At 39.9% G+C, this 12,866-nt stretch overlaps 1 protein-coding gene across 12 annotated transcripts in view; it reads right to left on the minus strand.

The window, feature by feature from the left end:
• The window catches only part of ANKRD44 (ankyrin repeat domain 44), a 146,099-nt gene that overhangs the window by 47,357 nt on the left and 85,876 nt on the right, over window positions 1-12,866 (minus strand). For all 12 annotated transcript variants that reach the window (XR_015699338.1, XM_087734776.1, XM_087734770.1 and 9 more), the window contains exons 5-10: window positions 12,326-12,526; window positions 10,659-10,746; window positions 8,232-8,374; window positions 6,619-6,831; window positions 5,070-5,148; window positions 1,781-1,895 (exon numbers count right to left, since the gene is read on the minus strand). Coding sequence is in view for 11 of the 12 variants with exons in the window: in XM_087734776.1 (XP_087590902.1) it covers window positions 1,781-1,895; window positions 5,070-5,148; window positions 6,619-6,831; window positions 8,232-8,374; window positions 10,659-10,746; window positions 12,326-12,526 (839 nt within the window). In the remaining variant the exon portion in view is untranslated. The remainder of the gene's footprint in view (window positions 1-1,780; window positions 1,896-5,069; window positions 5,149-6,618; window positions 6,832-8,231; window positions 8,375-10,658; window positions 10,747-12,325; window positions 12,527-12,866) is intronic.

The following is a 12,866-nucleotide window of genomic DNA, read 5'->3' on the forward strand; positions in this document are numbered from 1 at the left end:
CACACTGGTTCCTCCCATCACTTACACACTTTCCCCTTGAAATGCAGTTGCCTCAAAGACTGACCAAGCTGTCCACAGTTGTTTCTAACAACGCTGCAGAATTTTCTTTTCAAAGCCAGTTGGGGAGCTCAGCCAGAGTTATTTACATGCAGCACATATGAAAGCCCATTCCCAGCATTTCAATGCTCCTTGTTTAGCACAGAAAGTAGCATCGTTTGGGTCTGCCTGGTATCTCTGAGCCAACTTCTTAATTCACTTATTTCTGCTGCTGGAAAAAGTACTTTATTTGATCAATGTTCCAGTCACCCAAGTGTGAAATAGAAATTTCTAACTGGATAACCCTGATTCCAAGAGTGGGCACTGCATCTCATTTTCCCTTTAAAACTCAGGATAAGAGACAGACAGAGACTCACTGTATTGGAGAAAGAGCTAGGAAAAATACACATCTATTTAGACACCAAGATCTTCATGCTGGTTATGTTAATAAAATCCAGTGACGTTAGCTGAAGCCTGTGGAATTTCATCATCCATGCCAATTGAAGATGCACTCCACCTTATGAGTTTGGATGGCGACAGTCGTACTTGATAAAGGAATATGGGCAAATGTGCCACTTTCTTAAACGTTGTCAAGCAGACAAACAAAATACTGAGAGCTGCAAGTATCTTTAAAATTAAAACCAGCTCATTTGCATCTGAAAGCAGGTTTTCCTTAGTAGGTAAGTCAAGAGAAGTCACTGATTTCTATGGTAGGTTCTAGGTAGAAGACTCCTAAATTATATTTCGGAGACATGTGGAGGTAATTGCCAAAAACTTACATTAATGAAATCAGATGCTGCTATTAAACACCTGGTACAGATATCCCACGCGGCATTGCATTACTCTGGTCTTACACCCCTTTGTTTACCTTCAGGTTTGCTATTTTCTTTTGACAGACCATAAGCACCTGAACATAACTAACCAATACTCAAGTACTCTTAAAAATCAACCACCTGCCAATATTTCAGTTGACATCATATTGTGGGTGCAGTCTTGACACATGTGCAAGAGAAGAAAAAAATTGAAGCAGAAAGCACTAACAACATTTAGAAATGTGTCTAATTTCATCTACTTGTCCTTCTATTCAAAAAAGACTCCCAAACTCATGAATCAGATAAAAGCAGTCCTATCATTTCAGCCACCTGAGAATCAGAAATCATGCAACCATCAAGACAGGCTCTAGTTATATTGAGATCAGAAATACTTAGTAACATCTGCTCTGCAATACTGCATTTGTATTGATTACCCTATGTCATACCACAAGATACAAGACAAAAGAATAATCACCATGTATGACAGGCCACTAAACATTAGGCTAATTTAAATACTAAGGAATATGCACACAATTCCCTTCGAAGGCATCTGAATTTTTTTCAATTACATTTCCTATACAAACTCATTGCTACAGACTTTCTGGAATAACTGTGATCAAGATGCACTTTATGTACATATGTATTTCATATACTTTATATACCACTGTGCCACATCAACGCTTTAGGAAAAAGAAGCAGTACTTGTACTACTTGTAACCACATAACTGGGCACAATAGGAACTTAGCAGGGCTTCCTTCCCCTCCACACTTCCCAAGTGTTCATATTTTAGCCTCATGTCACCCACTGAAGTACGGTACACTTAGGCTTATCCATTTTAATCTTCACACTTCAGAACCTGAGGAGTAACTGTGTTCCCAGGCATCAGACATAACACTTGATCATTAGAAACAGCTCCACTTCAGCCACCTACTTGGCAGTATCAGCTCCGCTGGTTATGAGGGTGTTAATCAAAAGCTCATGTCCGTATCTTGCAGCCACATGCAGAGGGGTGTTACCATCCTTATCAACACAGTCGATTTCCCCTCCTGCAAAAGACATTTTCATACAGTTTAACACTAAAAGATTAAGTACGAACCAGTGACCACAAACGTTATTTCTCTCTAGCGAATGCAGCATAACCAGCCCAGCCACAGACACTAAATTTCAGAGACCAAGAACCAGCACACAGCAAGCTGTCAGCACTGGTACCAAACGTGGTCTGGCAGCAGCATTTTCACCTCCCTCTCCAACTGCAGCGGTGGGGAAAAATGGTGGGAAACAGGTGAACAGGATGACATACAACGGTCAAGTACATGATTCAGACTTCCCACTCATCTAAAGGTACAAATGGATGCCTCAAATTAAACTAACAGAATAAACTGCTGAAACTATGCCCTCATTCGTAAAGGCATTGCCACTCAACCTTACCTGTAAGACCACCGTGTTAAACAGAGTTCGTTCAAGAGGCCAGCAGGAACACACTGCAAACAACAAGCGTGTTGTGTGCCTTCTCTGTGTCTTACCAAAGAACAACCAAACAGCACTTAAGTAGAACTTTTCCTGTTGTGATTTAAGCCTGTCATCTCGTGTTTTATCCTCACAAGCAGGAAAAATAGAGTATTTCTTTCTGTTCTGCTGCAGCTTTTGACCCATGCAAAGATTGCTATCAAGTCCTTGTTTTCTTTTTGGACCAAGGAACTGCGGTTTCTTCAGTTTCTCCTTGTAAGTCAGGTTTGCTGCACTCCAACTATTCTCATCCTCCCGCAGTCCTCTCCAGCTGGCCCACATCCTTCTGGAAGTAAAATGTCAAAAGCCAGAAACAGTACTACACCTGACGTCTCCCAACGCTGAGCTGAGCAAAAGGATTACATCTTGCCTGCTGGCTATGCTCTTGTCTATACACTCCTGTACATTGTACAGCACCATGTACATTGTTGATGCTTTTTTTTTAAGCACCACAACACTGTTGATTTGTGATCAACAAGCTTCTGATCCTCTATAAGCCCCAGATTCTTTCTTGAGGAACCACCACCCACCCAGCTGTTGCCATTCTGAACTTGTCCAACTGATACTCCTGCCTGGGGGGGGCGGATCTTTCCTTTGCTTCACTTGCATTATAACTTCTGTCTCCAATTTTACAGGATCATTTTCCATTCTGACTCCACCTTCTGCCAAACTAGCAGTCTTTCCCAACTTCATGTTTTCTCCAAATGTTAAAAGCACATTTTCTATTCCACTATCCAAGTTATTAGTGAAAATACTGGATAGGTCCAGACCCAGGAGGGAAACTGAAACCCCCCTCACTACACCTTCCATTTCAACAACAATCCATTTATTACTAATCTCTGAGTGTAAGCTTTTCAACTAGTTATGCACCAACACTGTAATATTTTAATACTCTGCTAGTTTGCTGTGAGAATACTTTATGAAAGCATGTAAAAAGTCTTGCTAACATCAGGATATGGTAGTATTTACTGCATGTCCACTATTCACAGGAGATACAGGCCATAACTGCAACAAGACAAGTTCTAGTAAAGCACTATACAGCATTTTCTAATGGTAAATAAAGGTCAGTGAAATGCTAGAACAGGTTCCCTGGGGTGGAGGCTCCACCGGCAGAGGTCTCCATGAACATTACCTGCCCACAGAAAAGTCAGAGGACTGTACTGTGTTCACAAAGCCTATTACTCTGCTATAGAAGAGAATTATGATGTTTCAGCATCTTTTACTCTTAAAAAATCTACTCCTCCCTAAGTGTTTATAAACAGTTTGTTCATTCACTCTTTTCAGAATTTTTGGCTGACCTATGTAAAATTCTCCAGCTTTTCATTTTCCCCATTTTTAAAGATAGGTATCACATTTGCAATTTTCCAATTTTAAGGTAATCCATTCTTCCTCTACAAGTCGCTAGAGACAGCAGACACAAATTGAGACATTTTTAGCCAGCTCATTAAGTACTGCAGAATGAAACTCCATTTCTTTAAATCATTGAAATGTCTCTCTTCCACAATATCCCATGGCAATAAGGCACAAAGTCACTTGCAATCAGATCTGTGTACAATAGTAAAATTAGAGGGGCAGCAAATCAAGAAAGAAGCGAAACCCAAGTAACTTGGAGTAGAGAGGCATGAAGGACAGACAAAGAACTGCCAGTCCTTTCACACACAAATCCAACAGAGAGCAAACAACATCTGTAAGTCAGAGAGCGTATTTGACTAAACAACTAAAAATTGCATTAAAGCACAGTTTCTTCCAGTTTGCCCAAACTCTTTTTATTACTATTTTATTTATCCAAGAAGAGATATGACAACAATTTGCATGATGACCTGAAAGAAGCATGATGTACTGAAGACCTCCATTTTAAAATACAATCTTGTGTAGATATAAGTGTCGTTACGTTTACAGCATAACTGTTCGGCCACCTTCAACATCTCACACTTAAGTTCCAAGTTTGGGATTTTGGAAAACAAACAAAAAACAAACCAACCAACCAACCAACCCCAGATCTTCCTGTCTGGTATAGTGGCCAAAGCTGGGAAGCATAAGTAAACAATCAGTAACAGCAAGCAACCTCTGTCAATTGGAAACAGGCCTCTGCCAGATCTCCAACAATAATATTTGTTATACTGTATAGTATTCTTGGACAAAAGAGATACCTGATAAATGACCGATAATCAGGAATCCCGGCTATGCCAGAACAAACAAGGTGGCGCTGGTCCACCCTGCTCAGTATTTATTCAACACTTAAAGAAGACAGTGGCGAGGGGTGGAGCTAAGGGAGGTGAGGGAAGTACAGCTGCTGAGTGGAGCGTAGAGAAAATGGTCTAAGCTTTAAGAACACCAGGGCTCCCAAGGGAGGACAACTAGAAACTTTCTTTTTTTAGTTTTTAAATAATTTGAGAAAGACAGTTGTGCCTGTTTCTCAGCAGAAAAAAGACCTAAATACAGGTTTGAACTCTTGTTTTCAGGTTAAGAATCACAACAGATCAGCTGGACCACCGTCAGCTGGAAGAATATGGGATTTTGTTCACAACCAAAATCTCAACTTGTGATGACATGCTGGAATGAGAGCTGTGAGTGCAGCTCAAAGCCAGAAGTTGATGGAGAGATGAACAGCTCTCAGAACAGTCCTTTGGCACTCTGGGTCAGAACAACTAAAAATTGCAACCTTGGAAATGCCTAATCTTTTGGGGAGTTGTTAAACAGGCATAGAAACTCACCGTTCTGAATGAGGGTCTGCGACCGTGTGAACCTCCCATGGACAGCTGTCATGTGCAGCGGGCTCTTCCCATCCTTACTCTAACAGAAACAAAACATAAAAGCAACCATTTAGCATATAAAGCAGCGGTAACCATTTGAAGTCTCTCAGCTCAACATCCTACAGCTATTCTTCGGATAAAACCTCCACTAACTTCAAAAGTCTGTAGGACTGAATCTATGCATGATGGTAAATGCAGAAGGTATAAGCATACAAGTAAAACAGTTCCTCAGCAATGAGTAGGAAATGGGCTGGAGTAGAGCCTGTCTTTATGGCCTGGCTGTACACAACACCTGCTAGAAACCTACAGACATATGACATATTATTCATTAATATTATTTTTAAGCAACATTTCCCATTCAGTCATTATTTTCCTTAACCCTTGCAACGAGGGGAACAAAGAAAAGCAAAGGAACTATAAAGCTAAGTAGGAGCAGTCTCCAAGAGATTCAAGAACTATATCCTGTGTATCAATCTGCATTTTATAGATACATTCCAGAATAAAAGCCATTATATTAACAAGTTTGTGCTAATGAATTTCCACGCAATCAAAAATAGGATGTCTACAAAAGACAATTAGAAAACAGGGAAGGCATATGAAAGGAAAGGTACAATGAGTAGAGATCAATGTTTTGGGTTCTAGAGAAAGAAACTGAGATTGAGGAAGCCGAGGAGCTGAGAAAATAGCAAGGGAAGGGTTCCAGCCTCACTACTCACATCACTTCATGTTTACTGGCATGGGGTTTTGCATTCATTGGCAAGCACAATCCTTAATTTCATTTTAATAATTCTGAGTTTAAATAGTGTGCTGACTATTCACTGATCTCAAGGGACTTGCTAGAGGTGTTAAACGCTAGGAGACCAGTTTTACAGATGGGAAACTGAAATACACAGAGTTTAAAGTAAAGCAGTCAAAATCCTATATAAACTCAGAGATCTCAAGTCTTCTAGTACGTATACCAGTACCCTCTGTTGGATAACAGCAAGTCCCTTTCAGCTTCATCAAGATGCATCAATTGTATCTCAAGAGCATTCAGATATCCTAAACAGAATCAGGCTTTGTAAACTCAGTCTCTAAAATAGGTAAATAAATAACCTGCAGTTCTTAATTCCCCAGTAAAGTCAAAAGGAAATTTTTAGAATCAGGTTTAATTAAATCCATATTGTAGGAGGAAGAAAAACACCAGAGAGGAATAGTTCCTGGACCTACCACCACTCCCTGAGATGACATTTTGACAGAGCTCCTGGGACTATATTTTAGTAGTGGTTCATGCCTTCAGGAGAGTGGCTGGCCTAGAGTTTAAAGCTGTCATTATATTTATCAAGGCACTGAGAGCTCCTCTGCTGGGAAGTAATCTCATCCAAACAGTTTAGTGATCAAACATTCTCAGCATCGCTCTACTTCTATCAAGGATTTAAAGCCATGCGGTACTCGTTATTATAGTTTCCAGTCTCCTGAGGTATGCCAAACAGGATAAAGTAAAACTGAAGTGCTGCAACGCAAGTTTTACCTGAATGTTAACATCTGCCCCATTATTCACTAGTAGTTCAAGACACAGTGCTCCATGAGTGGAGGCAGCAGCAAAATGCAAGGGAGTGAATCCATTATTATTAGGCTGATTTACATTAGCACCATAGTCAATCAGCTCATTAACAACAGAATCCTGACCATTGTAACAGGCAATGTGAAGTGCAGTATTTCCATAGATGTTCATTTCATCAATCTAAAATGAGACAAGGAGACATAGTTAAAATTACAGACATCAGCTTACCATTTTACATAATGCATCACATACTGCAAATGGAAATAGCTGGAGGCTTTAACTGTCATAGGGCATATTTCTCACCAGCAAGTTTCATTGACAAAAATATACTCCCAGAGAGTTTAATTTGGAATGCTTTACCTTTACTATTATTAACTTTTTATCCTACTGGCAATTTCTAAAAGCCAGTATGAAGCTTAAAGATGATAGCAGGACTATGTAATGATGATGATGATGACAAAAGTCCTAACAAGCTGGAAAGCTTTTACATATAAGTGGGAAAGTAGCATAAATAAAAAGCTTATAATCTTTATTAAAAAAAAAATTAAAACACCAACTATTGAATTTTTGTGAACAGAATCAGGTTTAAGAGCTCTTTCCACAGATTTCTTTTGGGAAGGGAGTGAAGGTATCTGAGTGAAGGGAAGGTGAAACTGCAGAGCCATTTACACTTCAATAAGAAACCACTTTCAGTAGCTCAGTATTATAAAGATGTAATTAAGATTATGTTACTTCTTGACAACCAGCTTAGTATTCAACTGCAGTTCTGTAAAACAGGACAAGACAGATTGTACAAAAGACTCGGGGATGACGTGAATACCCTTCCACGAAATACAAGCATCTAAAAGATCATATCCCCAGTGGTGAAGAATGTGGAAGATAAAGGTAGTTATTAGCATAGTATTGCTAATAACAGGAAACACCTATTACCCTTCAACTTCACAGTCAACAGCCTGTGAAGACAGACTTCTGACTTTTTTTTGGCAGGTCAAGTCAGCTGAAAATGCAACGGCAAATGCAATGGCTTTATTTGACATCTCTGATAAACTAGTGCAGGCTCTTCTGGTCATCTCACTGCTGCTTTGAACCACTGAGTTGACAATATTACACTGAGAGAAGTCTGTGCCCTGAAAAAAAATTATTTTCTAGAGTGAAAATAATCCTCCTTCCCCTCATCAGTTACAGAGGAAATACAGGTCCTTAAACTTAAACAGCCTGAACTACTGTTTAGTAAAGTATGCAGTGTATAAGTTGACAACAACTGCTCATCATATCAAAGGGAATGCTGAGCCAAAGGAAATTTCATTATTCCATTTTCCTCTGCAGGAACAGCATATATCTCATGATTTCTTCAGCAAGGTGGCCTGGAATTTACTGTCCATATCAGACATTTTTTATTCCAGAATATTTCCTGGCTCTTGAACCAATAAACCACATAAAACACAAGGTGGTCCAGAAAATGGGAACTACTTTCTTTAGAAGCTTTGCCAATGTCTGTAGCAGCATCCATAAGAAAGAAGAAAAGAGTATCTCCAAATATGGAGAAACATGGAAGCCACAAAAAGCACGTTACCACATACCTCTACCCCCAGGTTAAGGAGGTGTTTCACAATGTTAATTTGCCCATTGGATGCAGCTGCATGAAGTGGGGTGTAACCCTTCTTGTCTTTACAAGTCACTTCTGCACCATGATTAATCAGTAAGGCAACAACTTCCAGGTGACCTTCAAAGGACGAAAGATAGTAATCAATGAGTATACCATCCTACAGCATCACTTCTCCCAAATTACTGCTTTCTTGCTAATGCACTGCCCCTTTCACTGCTGTTTCACAATGTTCCCACAGTTTTACAAAGGAAAAAAAAAAAGAAATTCTCATAAATGTTCTTAATCCTAGCTTTAGGCCTTGTCAAGATATCCATGCATTCACCTTCACCAGATGTGTCAAAGTTCTCTTTACTGAATTAGTTTTCCAGTCATTAAAAGAACAAAACCACACCTCTTTCCCATTTATTTCTCAGAAAATAAGAGTTTGTGTTTTATTCTCCCTGTTACAGAAAGAACAGTGAGCACAGGAGCATGACAATACAAGTCTCCCGAAACAGCATGCAGATGTTGATGTCATCTGCAAACACAACTGCTGACACTTGTTGGTTTTTGTTAATACAAAATAACTTTAATAAATGATAAAATGAAGGTATCCTCTTTTCTAGCACCATTAAGGACACGGAAGACTAAATTTCAAGTGAGTGCAGAATTTGATCCAAAGCCTACCAATACAAACACAAGATTTTCTACTGAATCCACTGATCTTTGGATCAGGTTTTTGAATCTCCAAAACTGTATCATTAACACAAAACTGTGCAAAAAATCCTGAATATAGGTCTAAAAATGTTTGAACCTGAACTCATAGTCTGTACACACATACTTAGTCTGCAAACTAAAATAATTGCAATAGCCTCAACGGCCACACAGATTGAGAGCTGACTGCCAGATCGATGGGACATCTGCCTTCAGGAGTGAAATGCCTACTCCTGAATTAGGATCTCCCTACAGGATACAGGGGAAGAGCTGAGCATCTCAAAATGCAACTTAGAACCCACCTGTATCTTCAGTTTCATCCTCTCCCTGAAGGTCTCAAACCATCTGGCCTGCCTTCCCAGATAGTGACCTAACCACTAAAATTAAATCAAGGCTAACTGAGGAATAGTCCTTATGGCTTCATGCTGAAGCAGAGCTGTCTTTCTTAGAATTAAGAATTTATTATGTCAAACACCATATAAAGTTGTGCACCATCTGAGTTGTACAGCACCTTCACCAGAGAGGCAGCTCTGGTCATATGCAGGACCTAGGAAACTTTATGGACAAAGTCCAAAGTGCCCAAAGATATTTAAGCATTCAAGAAACTACATGAAGGTTTACAGGATAACATGCTCCAGTCTCACTATCTAAATTCTGTCCAAATTACACTACACACTCCTAAATCCCATTGCTAATTTAGGTCTTAAATGTTATCTAAATATTTTGAAAAGCACATCATGAATTTCTGAAAAGAATTAAGAACAAATGAGATGTGGAATTGCACAGCACAATGTAAAAGCCTTTCACCTCTACAGAGTGGAGTTCAAAGCTTGCTAGCTCAAAAGCCAAATCACATTCGTTGGCAAGAGTCTTTCCATCTGTCTGTGTATATATAAAAAAAAAAAAGCACAATATGCTTTCCTCACAGTTTGAAATCTCCCATTATCTCATTTCCAAAAGTGCCAGGATTAAAATCAAGATTTTGACAGGTCAGATGAAAGAGTTCCTGGCCGAGGGCACACAACATCTCACAAATTATAATCTGGAATACACTGCGTGGCCAACAAAAACTCTTGAACAAGCGTGACAACCATCACAGGCAATATTGTTCTAGTATTTTTAAATTATAATGCCCTACTATAAGAAATTTTACTTTAACTTTAACTTTAATTAAGCAGTATTTGGTAACGCCACTGATGTTTTGAATAGACAAATCAGTTGCTCTTGTCCACTCTGGAATAAAAGACGACAATTTGCTCCTAACAGGAAGAAAACCTATGAAGCACTTCCTAACAGTATCATCATTTAGCTACTTATAAACACAGATAAACAGCAAAATTTATGATCGTATTTATCTGCCTTTTATATAAAGTAGTTTTTAGCAAAAACTGAAACAAATATAACCTGTATTTTTTCAAGCCCAAATATACTTCAGGCTGGAATTGGAGTCAGGATAAGAAGACCAAAATGGAAAAAGCAACACAAAAAGCCCACAATTAACTGTGTTAAAAAGGAAATCACAGCCAAGTTCTCACCAGCTGCAAAACTGTAAATGGTCAGTGTGTATTTAGATCCGCTGATTTCTTCCCTCTTCAGGGTAAATACAACACTCACTTTCCATGGCCAGGTCTGCTCTCGTCCATTTTAAAACACGCTGTTGGTTTGTGAATAGGAAATTAAAAAGAAGGAGTAACAGCCCAAGCCTTACCCATGTACGCTGCCCAGTGAAGAGCTCTTCGGTCCTTTTTGTCAAAAGCGTTGATGTTTGCCCCCTTGGCTAAGAGTAAGTTCACCATCTAGAAGTAACAACAGCAAGTAAACCAACCCTGTAGATCACACACTCAACAGTTCATAACAAATCATTCTAGCAATAAAGTTGAGATCACAAAATCCTGCTTTTGAACGATAAATTTGTGAATTACAAAAATACTGTTCAAAGCTGTGTGCATTAATGACATGGACCGGTAATGGCCACAAGTAACCAGGACAAGTTCTGTGTCCACAGAGGGGGCTGAGAGCATGCAGGGTGCTGCTATTCCAGTGCGCTTCAAATTCAGCTTGGCAAACAACCTGGCAGAGAAACAGGCCTGGAAGAGAAACATTGCTCTTAGTTTTTACTGTTAAGACCAATTTAAGGGGTTTTCTTGTGGATTGGGACAAGATTCCTCCAGACTGTGAGGTAATAAACCGTAGCATCTGCTTGATCTTTCAACAAGGAGTGTCTAGTTCTTGCCATGCCACAGTGATTTTAATTAAGTTCCCATGTGCCCATGGCGGTGTGGACAGGCACCAGGCTGCTTCACATATGACACTGGCCTTTCAGACAGCATAGCTAAGACGTGAAAAGCTGCTTTCCCTATGGCCAATCATCCAACATTAAATGTAAGAAAAATCAGGGAAAAAAAGAAAGGAAACTGAATGGAAAACACATTCAACAACTATCTTTTTCAGCAAAACATTCTAAAATCATAAATTACAGAGCTGGATGATTGTCTTCCTCTCATACATTGCTTTGCCACAGAGATCGGCTAATAACAGCATATATTCAGTTAACATTTCTGATATACTCTATCCAAACGCTCAGGAGCTTTAGATTATGACAGACAGACTCAAGCATGACTATCTCTTTCCTACAGTGGGGTATTTTAAAGGCCAAACACCATCATCATTTTACAGGAACTACCATTCCACTTCCTTCTTTTAATTACAGTACAACTGATCAACTTTTGTTGACAGAAGCCTCCTGTTCCAGTCTAAGAGTTTTTATTCCATATCTAGATCTTCAGGTGTGGACTGGGCAAACAAGGATCCTTGCACCAGGATCTAAAAGACGCTAGCAAAACCCTTTACACAGGGGCTTTATTTACAGAAGTATGGTTTTTTTCATATAGAAACAGTAATTAGACTAGAAGGGCTTGCTTGTATAAGATAAGCAGAAAAACCAGAAGCACATTTTCTAGAAGACTAATTAGAAAAGCAGACTGACTGGATCTCAGACAGCTGAACATTTCTTCAGTATGAAATGAATCCACCAGTTTTCCCTTCTTTCCATTCTGCTACTCTTATTTTCACAGGCAGTCAAGCTCAAAAGAGCCAAGGACACGCTTGAGTTGCCGGAGCTGGTGGCACTGCCAGTCCTCCAGTTCTGCATGCACACCTCACTGGCATGCTGGCTCTGCACAGGTACTTTCCAGCCACTGTCTCGTTTCTGCAGGTAGGAAACCTGTCGCACAGTTTGGAAAGCAGCTGAATGACAGGAATCATGGGGGTCAGGGATACGGGGCTCAGTCTAGACCCAGCCACAGCAGGTTGACTGTTTGACCTTGGAAATAAATAAATAAACCAACAATCAATTACGCTCTTAAAACAACTCACCTCAATGTGGCCATTCAGAGCCGCATGGTGCAATGCCGTCCGCCCGCCTCGGTCAGAGACGTTGACGCTGCTCAGCATGGGGATGATGACTTCCGCACACTTCACTGCCTTGTTTGCAGCTGCCACGTGCAATGGTGTCTGCCAGTTCTTGTCCCGAGCATTGACATCGGCCGAGTGCTTAATCAATACTTGCACTGCTTCCTGCGACGGCAACACAGTTATATCCACAACCAAGCAGTTTGAATAAATACATGACCCACCTTGACAGCTCAATCATATTACCTATGCATATTACTTATGCATATCAGACACAGGCAGGAGGAGCGAAAGAGAACATTTATCAAAACAGCCTCCCAGGCTAGTGAAATGGTATTGTTGATTCAAATGCCAGAGTACACATCACCTTGGCTGTCATTGAGAGCCCTGTCCTCACAATCAAAATTTCCCAGTTTGACTTCAGGATGTACAAAGCTGCCTATGCAGAAAGCCCAACCTGTTTGGTTGATTAACCTTCAGTATCTCAGTCATCACAACTGTGCTC

The sequence above is a fragment of the Nipponia nippon genome, unplaced genomic scaffold (assembly GCF_047370975.1).
Source record: "Nipponia nippon isolate SJK-2023a ecotype South Korea unplaced genomic scaffold, ASM4737097v1 scaffold_5, whole genome shotgun sequence".
NCBI classification, from domain to species: Eukaryota; Metazoa; Chordata; class Aves; order Pelecaniformes; family Threskiornithidae; genus Nipponia; species Nipponia nippon.